The sequence below is a fragment of the Medicago truncatula genome, chromosome 7, assembly GCF_003473485.1.
Source record: "Medicago truncatula cultivar Jemalong A17 chromosome 7, MtrunA17r5.0-ANR, whole genome shotgun sequence".
Classification (NCBI taxonomy): domain Eukaryota; kingdom Viridiplantae; phylum Streptophyta; class Magnoliopsida; order Fabales; family Fabaceae; genus Medicago; species Medicago truncatula.
In genome coordinates, this window is record NC_053048.1 from 3032716 (window position 1) to 3046360 (window position 13645).

The 13645-nt window shown below is 32.4% G+C and overlaps 1 protein-coding gene across 1 annotated transcript; it reads right to left on the reverse strand.

The window, feature by feature from the left end:
* Positions 1–3580: 3580 nt before the first annotated feature.
* Positions 3581–9727, reverse strand: LOC11415238 (DCN1-like protein 3). Its single transcript, XM_003621196.4, has 9 exons — positions 9537–9727; positions 8781–8913; positions 7284–7335; positions 6895–6970; positions 6697–6779; positions 6171–6267; positions 5899–5944; positions 4462–4535; positions 3581–4150 (listed from the first exon to the last, which is right to left on the reverse strand). The coding sequence occupies exons 1-9, from the start codon at positions 9583–9585 to the stop codon at positions 3834–3836; spliced, it is 927 nt and encodes a 308-aa protein (XP_003621244.1). The 5' UTR covers positions 9586–9727; the 3' UTR covers positions 3581–3833.
* Between the last annotated feature and the right edge of the window lie 3918 nt (positions 9728–13645).

Genomic DNA, 13645 nt, shown 5'->3' on the forward strand with positions numbered 1-13645 from the left:
GAATAAATAGCTAGAACCATATATTAAATGATCAAAAAATTACATAATAGCTTGTTTGAATACCTCAAAACCCACAAGGGTAGATGTAGCTACATATGTCTATGATAGCTTTGCAAAGGATGAAGAAAAGATGAAGATTCCATGACAAGATTCATGATGTCTCAATGAATCTTGGGTTGAATCTACTCCTAACTACCTTGTTTTGTGTTTCTCTCTAAAAAAGCCCTAATCTCTCTCTAAAAACCAGAAAAATGTAAATAAAACAGTAATGGAATGGTTGAAAAGAGAAGAGAAAACTATTTATATGGGTCAAATTCGTACTCCTTCGTTTAAGCGAAGCAGCGTTCGCTTAAGCGAACATCCAGAGGATCTTCCATTGGCCATTGAGGAGCTGCCACGTGGTCCTTATCTTCTAAAGATTTATGAACTTCGCTCAAGCGAACTGTAAGCGTATAGGAAGCAAACCTTTCTGGAGCTCTCTGGAACTGGTTCACTTAAGTGAACATGAGGTCGCTTAAGCGAACAAATCTTTTCTTCATGAGCGAACTGAAAGCGCCCAGTAAGCGAAGCATTCTGGTGCTCTCTGGAACTTGTTCGCTTAAGCGAACTGACCTTGACTCAGGAGCTTCCTTCTTTTGGTCCTTGCTTGTCATTTCCTGCATAAATTGGATAGAATCAGGTATGTAAAGCATAAATGGTATAAATACACTCAAATGATTGTTTTTCCTTAGATAACTTGCAGAACAAGTCACTAAATTGCCTAGATTAACACATAAAATATGTTATTTTTGAACACTTATCAATTACTCAATTAGTTAGTGTAATTGGGTTCTATAAATAGAGACCATTGTGTACATAATTTTCAATCTTTTCTTAGTCAATATGCTTCCTAATGAGTTTTTACATCATGAATATAGTAGTTAATATATCTACCTCTCTTATGAGTATGAATCATGTGTGGCCGACGCATCCCATGATTCTTCACATTACGTTTGAACAATCTATTTTATTTACTCCTTTCATTTTTAAGTGTCGTTTGAGTGCGAAAATGTTCCTATTTAAATGTCATTTTAGTATTTTAAGGGTATGATTTGTCGATTATACCTCTGTCAATTACTCTTATCTTTTTCAATAAAACTAATTAATGCTATATATTTGAAAAACTAAAGTTTGTATTTTTAAACAAAGTTTTTTTTTTAAAATCAAAGTTTGTTTCTTGTAATCTTAAAATTGACAATTGTTTGTTATGAGAGAGAAAGAGTGTGCAAAAAAATAGGAATTTGTTGGAGAAAAATATAGTAATTAAAAATTGTTTGTTACGAGCGAAAGATAACATATTAAATTTATTAGAAAGAGAAAGTGTGTGCAAAAAAATAGAAATATATTGGTGGATTAGAATAAGGGTATAATAGGAAGTAAAGATGCAAAAATACACTTCACTAATTTGGTGTTAATATTTCAAAACGACATTTAAGAAAAAAACGGAGGGAGTTAGTACCTAAAACTAAAATAATCGTCTCCTACTTTAACTCTCAATACTCAAAGTTGTTGGCTACAAGTGCCAAAGATACTTTCAAAGTATTAGATGATTAATCCATAATCATAATCATAAGTGAAATTAGTTGCATTAGTTTGATTTTACTTTTGAAAAGTTAGTTAGTTACCTAATAACTTGCATTACAAGTTAAGTGTATATAAATTGATTGTATTGTTCTATTTTCATTAATCAATGAAATAACAACCTTGCAACAAATTCTCTTCTCTCTCTCTAACCACCTTCTACACATTCTCTTCTTCTTCTTCTTCTAAATTTCATCCATTATCTCGATTGCTCGAATTGCAAGAAACGATGTAGCTGCGCTACCAATTGGCATCATGAGCCTTGTTCTGATTCTGGGAAACATGAGAGATTTGTGAGGGTTTAAATCTCTGGGAAACACGAGTGAAATCTGTGTGATTTCATAATTTCTTGCTGAACAATCATGGATATGAATGGAGGTTTTGTTCCTTCAAATTTGTTAACCCTAGATATATAGAAACAGTTGGAAAAGATGGAGTGCATTGATGAAGTCACTATTTGGTGCACAAGAAGTTCTTGAATTGGTGCAGAATGGTTACGATGATCTTGGTGCCAATCCTACTGAAGCGCAGAGAACAACTTTCAAGGAATTGAAGAAGAAAGATTGCAACGATATGTTCTATGTTCAACAAAATGTTGATTAAAATCATTTTTGAGAAGATCTCAAAGATAACAAGATCAAAAGAAGCATGGGATATCTTAGTCAAATACTATGAAGACAGTGACAATGTGAAGCAAGTGAAGCTTCAATCACTAAGAAGGAAATATGAATTGATGTTGATGGAAGAAGAACAAAGAATCAATGATTATTTCTCGAAACTGTTATGTGTGAAGGCATGCGGTGAAGATGTTATTGATTAACAAGTAGCGGGTAAGATCATGAGATCTTTAACTTCAAAGTTTGATTTCATTGTTTTAGCTAGACGAGAAGCCAAAGATGTCAAGACAATGAAAATTGAAGAACTTCAATCATCTAAGCACATGAGATGCTAGTGATTGAAAGAGGTTCAGAAAGAACATCACAATTCACAACAATCATTGCAAGCTTAATTTACCAAGAAAGATGGATATGAGAAGTATTCAAAGAAGAAAGGTAAAGGAAAGTTTAAGAAAAGAAACTGGTCAAAGGCAGATAAAAAGGCTAAATTCTCTAAAAGAGGAGGTGGCTCTGATAACAATCAGAACAAGAAGGATTTTGACAAAAGAAAGATTTGGCAATATAACTATGAATGAGAAAAAAAAAAAAACTTTATTTATCCAACAAAACCTCTTACCTTGAATGAGAAACAACTTCAAGTGGAACCAGATCAATGAAGATGTTTTCCATTTCCTTAATATTTGGATCCTAATTTGCCTTTTTTTCCCTTAAACTTAGAAGGAACGTTGACACACTTTCCTTGCAGAGTAGGATAACTGCAGATGTAGACATATTGTTTATGCCATCACGATTTGAGCCAAGTGGATTGAACCAGCTCTGTGCAATGAATTATGGGACAGTTCATGTTATACATCTTGGTTGTGAACTTGAGAGATACTGTGCAGCCTCTTGATGAATCAGGTCTTGCTTGGACTCTTGATAGTGCAGATTCTGGTAAGCTAATGCATGCATTATAGAAAAGCTTATTAATCTATAAGGAGCATAAGAAGAACTGAGGGTTTCAACATAGAGGGGTGACTCGAGATCGTAGTTGCGACAATGCTGCTCAACAGTACGAGGAGGTGCTTCTTGCTTCCAAATACCAATGGCAAATTCGTGGAATTTGCTCCATCTACTATAGCATCGATATGTCATATTGAAGGCTTTGATGTGTCCGACACAAGTCTATTTAACACCAACATATGTGAAGACCAAATTTTTGTGCTAAAGAGATTATGCGACAATACAATTGGACATTTTGCCATGTTTAAAGGATCAGACAAAATGTTCAGCAACTTAATTGTGCTTGTAATTTTCAAAATATACACAAACTAAACTTCAAATTATTCCTACATACGAAATGAAATAAATAGTCAACTACCATAAATAATGAGAAAGTGCAATTACATAATTATTTCTTATACAACATAAAATACACCAGCTAGCAAAACCAATTTGTATATACTCTAATTACATAAGAAAAAAATTAAGTAAATAGTCAACTACCATAGAAATAATGAAAAAGTGCAGTTGCATAATTATTGCTCATATAAAATAAAAATACATTCGACTAGCAAAAGGAATTTGTATATACTTAAACTATAAAAGGGGCTTCATCTAAATGAAGCCTCTCCTCTCTCTACCAAACCGCAGATAGGAACTAGTTGAGAGTAGTCCTGCAAATCCCTTTGATAAAGAACCTTCAACTGAACATTGGGACTTGGATGAACACAAAGGGCTACTTTGTCTACTAGTTTCCATACATTCCTCTGCTGCATTTCCTTGTGGATTGTCCTCACAATCTACTACACCATAAGCTCTACTCTTTTTACAGTTTGCGGTATTCATCTCTTCAGATGAATAAGAGTACTCCATATCGTCTTTTCTTGCTTCCTCGGCTAACTTCCTCTTTAGACCAGCAAAACTTTTCAGTCCTGTATGAAAACCAAAACCAGCTACACATTTAGGCGCAGTTTGGATTAACAGCTTAATTAAGTGTTTATCATATACATGCTTATGTATAAGCTATTATTGTTTTAATATAAGTTATTTGGAAAACTTGTGAAAATAAGTTAAAAGCAGTTAATGGACATGTCATAAACTGTTTCTATAAACTAACCCAATACAAGTGTTTATGCTAGTAGACAGGTTCAAATAAGCCAATCCAAACGAATTCTAGTAAATCGGAAAGAATCTATTTCCTTATATCAGTGAGTGGTTGCAAGTAGAACTTCAATTAACTGACCAGGAATTGACAGAGATTCAGGATCACCACAGTTACAGTGGATGTTGGAATTTTCATAGTACGATCCTGGTTGCCTGCAGAACAATAAACTAAACAAAGGTCAGGAGGTATGCTGATATAATAAAATCCAGTGAGTTCAACATTTATCAAATAACGAGTGCCTAAAATTAGGTTGCGAAACTTTAAAACTTGCAAGACCCCAGCTGGAATGGAAACCATATACAAATTCATCAGAGAACAAGTGCCTAGGCTCATAATTATCTTACATCACTAGCATGGCCCTTCAGTCATGAGTGGCCCTTCAGTCATGAGTGAACATTGCACAAATCAGCTCTTTATGCTGAACTCCAAAAGATTATTAAAAGATAGGAATGGCACGGATTGAATTCCAAAAAACTAGATCAAAGATGTTCTAATATCATATTGAAGACCAACTATCCTAAATGCTTTATATCTCTAGGTATCTAACATCTCCAAATTGTAGGTCACTTATCTTCTTCATCAGCAAGGCTCTCATCACTAACCTATGTGAGTGATCTGGGAGCTCCCTGTTCTTTCTGTCTGAATTGAAACAATTTCTATAATTCTTATTTCATCTAGGATATCTAAAATCCACACGATTGACGGAATTCAGGAAGGAAACTTAGCACAAAGTGTACTGAACAGTGGAATGAAAGGTCAAGTAATTGCAAAATTTTGTCATCAGAATCAGTCTACAAATTTAATGTCAATATTGTTGCACCACTCCTCAATCATGCAATCAAACAACCATGCCATAACTCACTCTATTTTAATGAACATTCTAAGCTAAATCTCAAGTCATTAACATCTAGAACTGGGACATGCCTAAATCTGTAGCAATTATAGATTTCAGGATCTGGTATTCATTAATCAGTCCACTAGCATGCAAAATTCAAGATATCTTTCAAACAAATCTTCAACCCATCTAGAAGTTCCAAAAAGTCAAACAAATACAGGCCACCATTACACTGACCGACCTATTTATTAATCTTATGGGACAACATTTTCTGCATGACCTTGTCCAAAATATGATGAAATACATTCTACAGAACCCCTTGAAATTTGCTTACTTGTCCATAAAAAGGCAACAACAATCCTAAATCATACTAATCAACACCGAAAAACAATCTTAAATGTATAAAGACAACATATGAGAACTGGTTTACACTTTTTCATGAAATTAATTAACTGAATATTATACTCTCCCTACGTAGTATACATGCATCAACCGAGACCAAGAAAATATTAATTAATCCACCATTTGGCATCTTATAGGACTATATCTATCAACCGATGCCATCAGGCTCTATCAAAAACTAAGTTTTGAGCAAATCCAACAATAAATAATTTTATCATCAAAATTCAAAATCACTATAAGAACTCAAGATGCCTTGTTTGGCCATAAAGAAACCTAACCTGTACATATGCTCGACAAAATCATCTATCAAAACAGGCCAAGCACCTACAAGCACAAAAAAATAAAATCATTGCATCAATTAGTAAAAACATCATGACTACCCTGGTGTTGCTTCCAATGCAGACTCCTCAAGTAATCATATTCAAGAAACTTCTAATCCAAACAGAGATGCAGATGCAGGGTGAGGAGCAGAAATGACAAGAGAGGTATTTAAGTACAAATTTCTGCATCTATGTAGCTAATTGTAAAAAGTAAATGATGGGAACAATACCTTCAGGATCATAGGCATCTAGACTATCACGAGTACATATGCTGAAAGATAGAACCTGTTGCCACGTATCCTCAGATATGTTGTATCGTTGATTTTTCTAAACAAATAGTAATCGGTTAGTTTCCAATAGAAATTAAATGAAAATAACAAGACCCTACTAGATTGTATAGATGGATTGGTCCACGGGTTATATAAAATGGGCCTTTTAGACAAATTTAAATCAGCTGAGACATGAGAAAATAAGTAATCCTGACCCTGTATCAGGGTTAAAAAGAATCGCACATGGGCTCAGGTCTTTTTACCTAGCTGAGACTTGAGAGACCTACGGGTTTATTTATTTCATAACTTCACAACAATATAATGTTTCATTAAAAAAGGCAAAAATTGAAGTGGGCACATTATCATTTGAAATTTACCACACATCTCTTATAACATTCCGGTAATAGCACCATCTTTGACTCATGAGATTTAAGTACTTCGAATTCAACAAGGATGACGAGTTGTATTATTGCAAGCATTATTGTACCTCAACAAAGTCACACCATGGCTGAAGCAGTGGAAACCGACCATTAAGAACTAATTTCCAAGCAGTTAGTGCCTTGCTTACAGCTGTAAATTATCGAATTTTGAAAAACAAAGGATAAGCAGTGGTTATACATTCTACTTCGCCATTAAAAGGATTGAATAGAACAAAGTACATAAATAATTTATCTGAGATACTTACTGATGTTCTTTTGACCATTTTCACGACACATGAAGAAAACAAATTCATAGAACCGAGAAAACTCTGAAAAGGTTGCCTAGGAAAGAGAAACACAGGAAGTACATAAGTGAGAGGAAACAAAAAAAATGAATGCAATAACTCTCTGTATCATGCTAGATATTTTTTCGTCTCTCTCATAATATAGAGAATGCACAACCTCTCAAAATTTCACTTTTGGTGACTCGGTTCTGTGTATCTAACTACTGCAAATGATAGCAAATAAAGAATTTCTTTTTTGTTTGGGAAAAGAAAAGGCTTAAACCTGCATGTGTGCTTGTAGACAGAAAATGTTATTTTGGATAAACATATGCAATGCATGACTGAAGGTGGTAAAAAAAAACGGAACTGACCATCAAACCAAGCCGTGACATGAGTATTGACAGTTCATCAAAAATTGTTGCCCTGAAAATTTGACAAGTGAAATTTTAAGTTAGAGAAGAAAGATGCCCACTTAGTACAATCATGCGATTTTGTGAACATTTAAACTTCATGAATCTATACATGATACAAACGTAACATTGAGATATACATGACAAAGACAACAACAATAAGGTGGAAGTAGAAAAACAAATGTGTTTCTTTAGAAGCATAACTTTAACGCAGATAGAAAATGTACAGCACAAAAGATCCAATCATGACTACCAAAAAAACTGCCAGGATTCAGCTCAAGCATGCCTTCATTTTTCCGATATACCGAAACCTCAAATTGTAAAAAATCACACAGAAATAGTAACAAACACAGTTGATAATCATCACATAAGGGAAAAAGCATTGCTTGAAATGATTAAAGAAACTAAAAATCTGATAGAAGAAGACAGTGTTAGATTAACTGGGGACTGGACCCATATCAGGTCCAGTCATGCATTTGGATTTTTTCTGCCACTAAACCGGTCATGACAGGTTGAACTAGTCAAAATCAGCTAATTTTGATTCAAATGAAAACTGGTACTCTCGCCTTTCAATATCTGACACAACTTACTAGCAATTCAAGGCGAAGCTTTTCAATGATATTGGTAATTATTAATTAACTTCTATTGTTGACAGATAGTAATTAAAATTCAATGCGCTACTTTACCGATTTTTCAGCAAGTGACATTGGTGAGCCCACTTATACGCTGCAATAATTTTGTAGTAATTAATCTAGAAAAAAAAAAACTGATATAATTTGCTAAAAAATTAAAACGTATGCTGGTGGGATTCGACCCCACATCCGAAGCCTCATTTAAAAGCACTTCATTACTTGCTAAAAAATTAAATGCTTGAGTACGGATTGATCACATATGATGGTAGCACCAAAGATATATGACAATGTATCTTTTAGCTTCTAGAATATACAATGTACAAAGAATGCAGCATGGTACACAACAATAGACAATTAAAGCAGCACCTAGCAGCATAGTACTCATAATTCATAAAACTCACTAACAGAAAACAATAAATTAGTATCAAAACCTTAGATCAATAACCTTCCTAGATTATCAAAGAATCACAAACAGCAAAATAAATCATATTATGGGACTTTAAATAAAAGGTCCAAAACCGTGATCTAGAACGCAACATAAGGTTTACGTTGTTTCTGAAACAACAAAACCGTGACTCACAAGACGACAACAACCGTTAACGCAACATAAAGTTTACGTTGTTTCCGAAACATAACACTTTTTGTCGTTTCTAAAACCACAGCGAGACCGCAATTGTGGTGTATCAGCTGCATTTAACAACGAATCTCGGCAATATCAATGGTCACAAGACGACAGCAACCATTACTGTGACCGCTGTTTAAAACTCTAAGCTGAACAACTTGGCTTCAAAACTATCCAAAAAACATCTCAAAGAGAGAAACATACCCTGTACAAACTCTAGACTCCACCAATTTCGACAACTGTGTCAATGCCTCCCTTGAGAACTTAGCCTTCTGAAAATCACTGTCTTGTCTATACCCTTCTTCACCAACAACAAATGCATGTCCTGATTTTATATCTGCACAAACAAACTCAAAATAATAAACAATAAATACATTGATATCAGGGTTAAATATAATTTTAATCCAATAAAATTTAAATTTTTTCTAGGTCTTGTATCCAGATTTTAATTTTTGTGTTAACCCTCCAGGTTCCGGGGGAAAGGAACCCTGATAACCTAAAGTTCGATCGGGAGGTAACCAGGAAATGAACTCGTGTTCTACCGAACAATTGGTCCTTACGAAAGGGACCGACCCAGATAATTCAGAGTTCGGTCAGAAGATAAGTTAAATTGTTCCAACCAGAAATCGAGCTCATTAACCACCGAGTCCAATCACTTGGTTTCCTGTATCCAGATTTCAATCACTGAAAACTATAAACTACATGCATTAAGTTAAACATAATTAATCCTAAATAACAACACAAATAACAAAATAATTTATAAACATTACTAAAAAACATAAATTATTGCTTCAACCTTCAAGTTAAACAAATTAATCATATTCATAATAACATGATATTAAAATTAAACAATATAATATCATAAAACTAAGAAAAACAAAGTTGAATTAAACGATCCAAAAGAAAAACAAGAATTGGTGCATGATAAATTAAAGAATTGGAAGAAAGAAAAATTGTTACCACAAAATCTTCGGTAAATGTTGAAAATATCGCAGAGAGATGCATCCATGGAGAAGCTTGCCCTCGAAGTTGTTAGAGCAAGTAGAGAGAGGAGGATGCAGATGATGATGAGATTGAAAAGAAACGCAAAATGTAACAAAATTGATTATTTTTAATTTCAAATTTTACATTTATAATTCGGTGCCATAAGTAAAGTTTTTGTTAATCAAATCAATTATTATGTCACTTTTATAGTTAGTTTTTTTTTTTTTTTTTTAAATACACTTTTATAGTTAGTTGGTTGTTCAAGTATCCCTCCCTAAATAAAATATTTTAAAAAAAAAATTGAGAGAAAATATTTAAATTTATATGTTTTTCAATAAACACATATGCTGAAATTACTTGGTTGAACATTATCATCGAGATTCGAACTTCCATTTACCTATTTGTTTGTGTGAGTTTTTAAAAGGGATTTGTTGTTTCCTCTATCTACAAAAAATCATAAATATAAATATAGATGACTTTTTATTCAAAAATAAATAAATATAGATGACTTTGGCAAATTATTATGAAAAAAAATTATTTTGATTAATATGCAATACTAGTTGTGTATTCTGTCAAGCATTCCACTTTAATAGTATGACATAATGAAGTAGTTGATTTATATTGGATGTCGTTGTAAAATTAATTTATGATGACATAGTTTATCCATTAAACTTAAAAATCTATTTTTGAAATAAAAAAATGTTTATGACAAAATCTATAATGTACATGTTGTACTTGAACTGAGTTTAAGTAAACAAACTTAATTGGGTTTGTGTAAGCGTACTTGAATTTAGTTTATGTTATGTACTTATTTGAACTAAATTTGAGTAAGATCTAAAAACTCATAATGTACAAGTTGTACTTGAATTAAGTTTGTGTGTAAACATACTTGAAATGAGTTTGTGTAAGCATACTGAACTAACTAATATGTTGTACTTGGGTAATGTACTTGAACTATTATACTTGAGTAAGATCTAGAAATCTATAATGCACATGATGTACTTGAACTCATATTATGTAAATGTACTTAAATTAAGTTTATGTGAACACACTTGAACTAAGATTATGTAAACTTGAGTTTGTGTGAGATCTACATACATGAATACTTGAACCGAGTTTAAATAAACGAACTTGAACTAAGTTTGCGTAAATGTACTTGAACTGCATATAAAAAAAAATTATATGCAGTTCAATCGACAAAAACACTGAAATTACTATGTCGAACATCACGATCAGAGTTGGAACTCCGACTCTTACGTTTGTTTGTGTGAGTTTTGATGGTTATTTGTTGTTTCGCCTATCTAAACAAAAATATATATCTGACGTGATTTGATTGATGATATGTGTAAATTAAAAAGTTTACATTATCAATATAAACAAATTAAATCATAAATATAAATATGACTTTGGAAAATTATATTGAAAAATATTATTTTAACTTATATCTAATACAAGTTGTGTATTCCGTCAAATCATCATATTACAGTTCAATTTAATGGTATGACATAGAGAAGTAGTTGATTTATATTGGATGTCCTTGTAAAATTAATTTATGGTGACATAACATATCCGTTAAACTCAAAAAATATTATCGTAAGAAAAAAGGTTTTGGCAAAATTCATAATATACATGTTGTATTTGAACTCAGTTTCCGTAAACATACTTAATTGGGTTTGTGTAAACGTACTTGAATTTAGTTTTTATGTTATGTACTTATTTAAATTAATTTTGAGTAAGATCTAAAATCTCGAAGTTGTATTTGAACTCAGTTTGTGTGTAAACCTGCTTGAAATGAGATTGTGTAAGTGTACTTGAATTGAGTTTAGGTAATGTACTTATTGATCTTAATTTGAGTAAGTTTTAGAAACCTATAGTGTACATATTGTACTTGAAATCAGATTGTGTAAATCTACTTAAACTAAGTTTATGTAAACACCCTTGAACTAAGTTTATGTTGTACTAGAAATAGAAAGGTTAAGAAAAATAATCTTCCTCTCTGAATTAAAATTTGTGTGGCCATATGAGCAATTTCCCATTTCAAAGTTTGGTTGGCCACTAGAATCCTTCATGTGGCAAAGGCCGATAAAGAGGCCATCGAGAAATAAGCTATTAAAATAGTCCTTCCGTTAATTTTGACCAAGAGGATACAACATGATATATGTTAACCGAACATTCAACATTATCCATTGATACAACATAGTGAAAATTTATGTCTAAAAAACTGATTTTTAAGTGAGGAGGTTTCCTCTTTATAAACTCTTATTAAAAATCATATCTATCTGACGTTGGACTTTATATTAAAATCTTGTATTGGAATGACATAAAAACTTGTCTTCACTCGATTATAAACTCTTATCAAGAGTCATATTTATCTGACGTTTCCTCTTAGACTTCAAGTATGACAGAAAAATATCAAAATCCAGCAAACCAGTTTCACTTTTAAAATCTTGTACCTATTTACCTATTTTCTCGTATAAATTTGCAAAAGTCAAAGAGCTAATTTGGCCAAATTGTCTTCACTCGATAATAAATTGGTACCCTTCTTCTATAAACTCGTCGGTTGAGTCAGAACCGTCTAATCCACCCACAAAGAATACATTCATACACGTAGCATTTGAAAACCAAGGGATATTGGAAAAACCAATAACCTGAGTTTAAGGTCAAACATAACATTTACCTTGTGTATATTTCAAATAAATTTACCATCAATATGTGGAAATATTGGAAGCCAAATCAATTCAAGCAAGCATAGCAATAACTATGAAATCAATGGGAGCCTACTTTTGATTGACTTATTTGAGTTTATTATATCGTGACGTAAGACTTGTCAAACTATTTTGGAGAGTTTATGAAAACAGCTTATGACAGCTTATGACATGTCTTGTTTTCATCTTATTTGCGTAGTTTCTTTATGATAGTTTATATGAGAACAGTTTGGTTTTTTTATCTTCATTTACAGGAATAGCTTATACATAAACACTTGTATGAAAAGCACTTAGTTAAGTGTATAAATAAGCATATTTCAGATGAAAGGAGGGCAAAGGGTAAGAGATACATTTTAACTTCATGACAACAGATGCAGCAGGATACATAAAAGTTCAGTAAACATGGACAAATATCAGATCCAACCAATTACAACAAAATGAGACATGGACAAGAAAATAAGCTTCAAGTTACTACTTTAAAATGATTTACTTCATATGGAAATTTGAAGAAAAAATTGCACTAGGAATCATTTATCTTAATTTTGTGTATCAATACAGTCTTTAATCTTTTTTTCATATCAAGTTGGTATTTTGTGTTTAATAATGTCAACAATGTTGGACTCAACATCGTTTTTCATCCATATATGTTACCAAAAATCTTACAAGACCATTTTGTAAACTGTATCCTCAATTCATCAAGATAACAGTTACAATCCTTCATACATCAAAATTAACATGGTCTATTTCATACTTTACCTAAAAGTGTGGTCTCTTTGTTGTCAACTCGAGAGTTGAGACTAATAGTGAAGTTGATTGGTGAAACAATTTTTGTAGCAAACCATTTACTTATTGGTCACATACACAAATCTATAACAAAAGTGGATGGCGAATGAAGATCGGTCCAATGGTGCAAATGTTTTTAAACGTAAATGACTAACTTGACACCAGAAAAAGATAAAGACTATTGAGACAACAAATTATAAAAAGGACCCTGGATCAATTTTGCCTAAATTCAATTTTCTGATAAGTGAATTCAAATGAAAAACAGAGTTCACAAATACTTGTAGAAAATATGTCTTACACTTGAGTAGTGCACTCCATGGTTCATACCAGGCAACCTCTCTTAGAAAAATCAGCCTACAATGGCAATCAATGTGATAAACAATTTACATAGTCCATGAAGTAAATGCACATTACTGTCAAACATAAGTTGAAGAATCAAGTATGACAAAAAAATATCAAAATCCAGCAAATCAGTTTCAGTGTTAAACAACACATCTAAGATCAAAACATAACAAGGTTCATCTGTATGTTCATAAAATCATAACAACTTACTCCATTTGTAACCCTGCACTGCACCCTACAAAATGATCGGCAATT

Excerpts from the sequence above, each read along its gene's own strand:
- LOC11415238 (XM_003621196.4), bottom strand. The coding sequence starts at position 9,585 with ATGGATGCATCTCTCTGCGATATTTTCAACATTTACCGAAGATTTTGT. Across the intron at positions 6,268-6,696 it reads CATGGTGTGACTTTGTTGAG|AAAAATCAACGATACAACAT; the intron begins GTACAATAATGC and ends CTATTTGTTTAG. Across the intron at positions 4,151-4,461 it reads TGAATCTCTGTCAATTCCTG|GACTGAAAAGTTTTGCTGGT; the intron begins GTCAGTTAATTG and ends GTTTTCATACAG.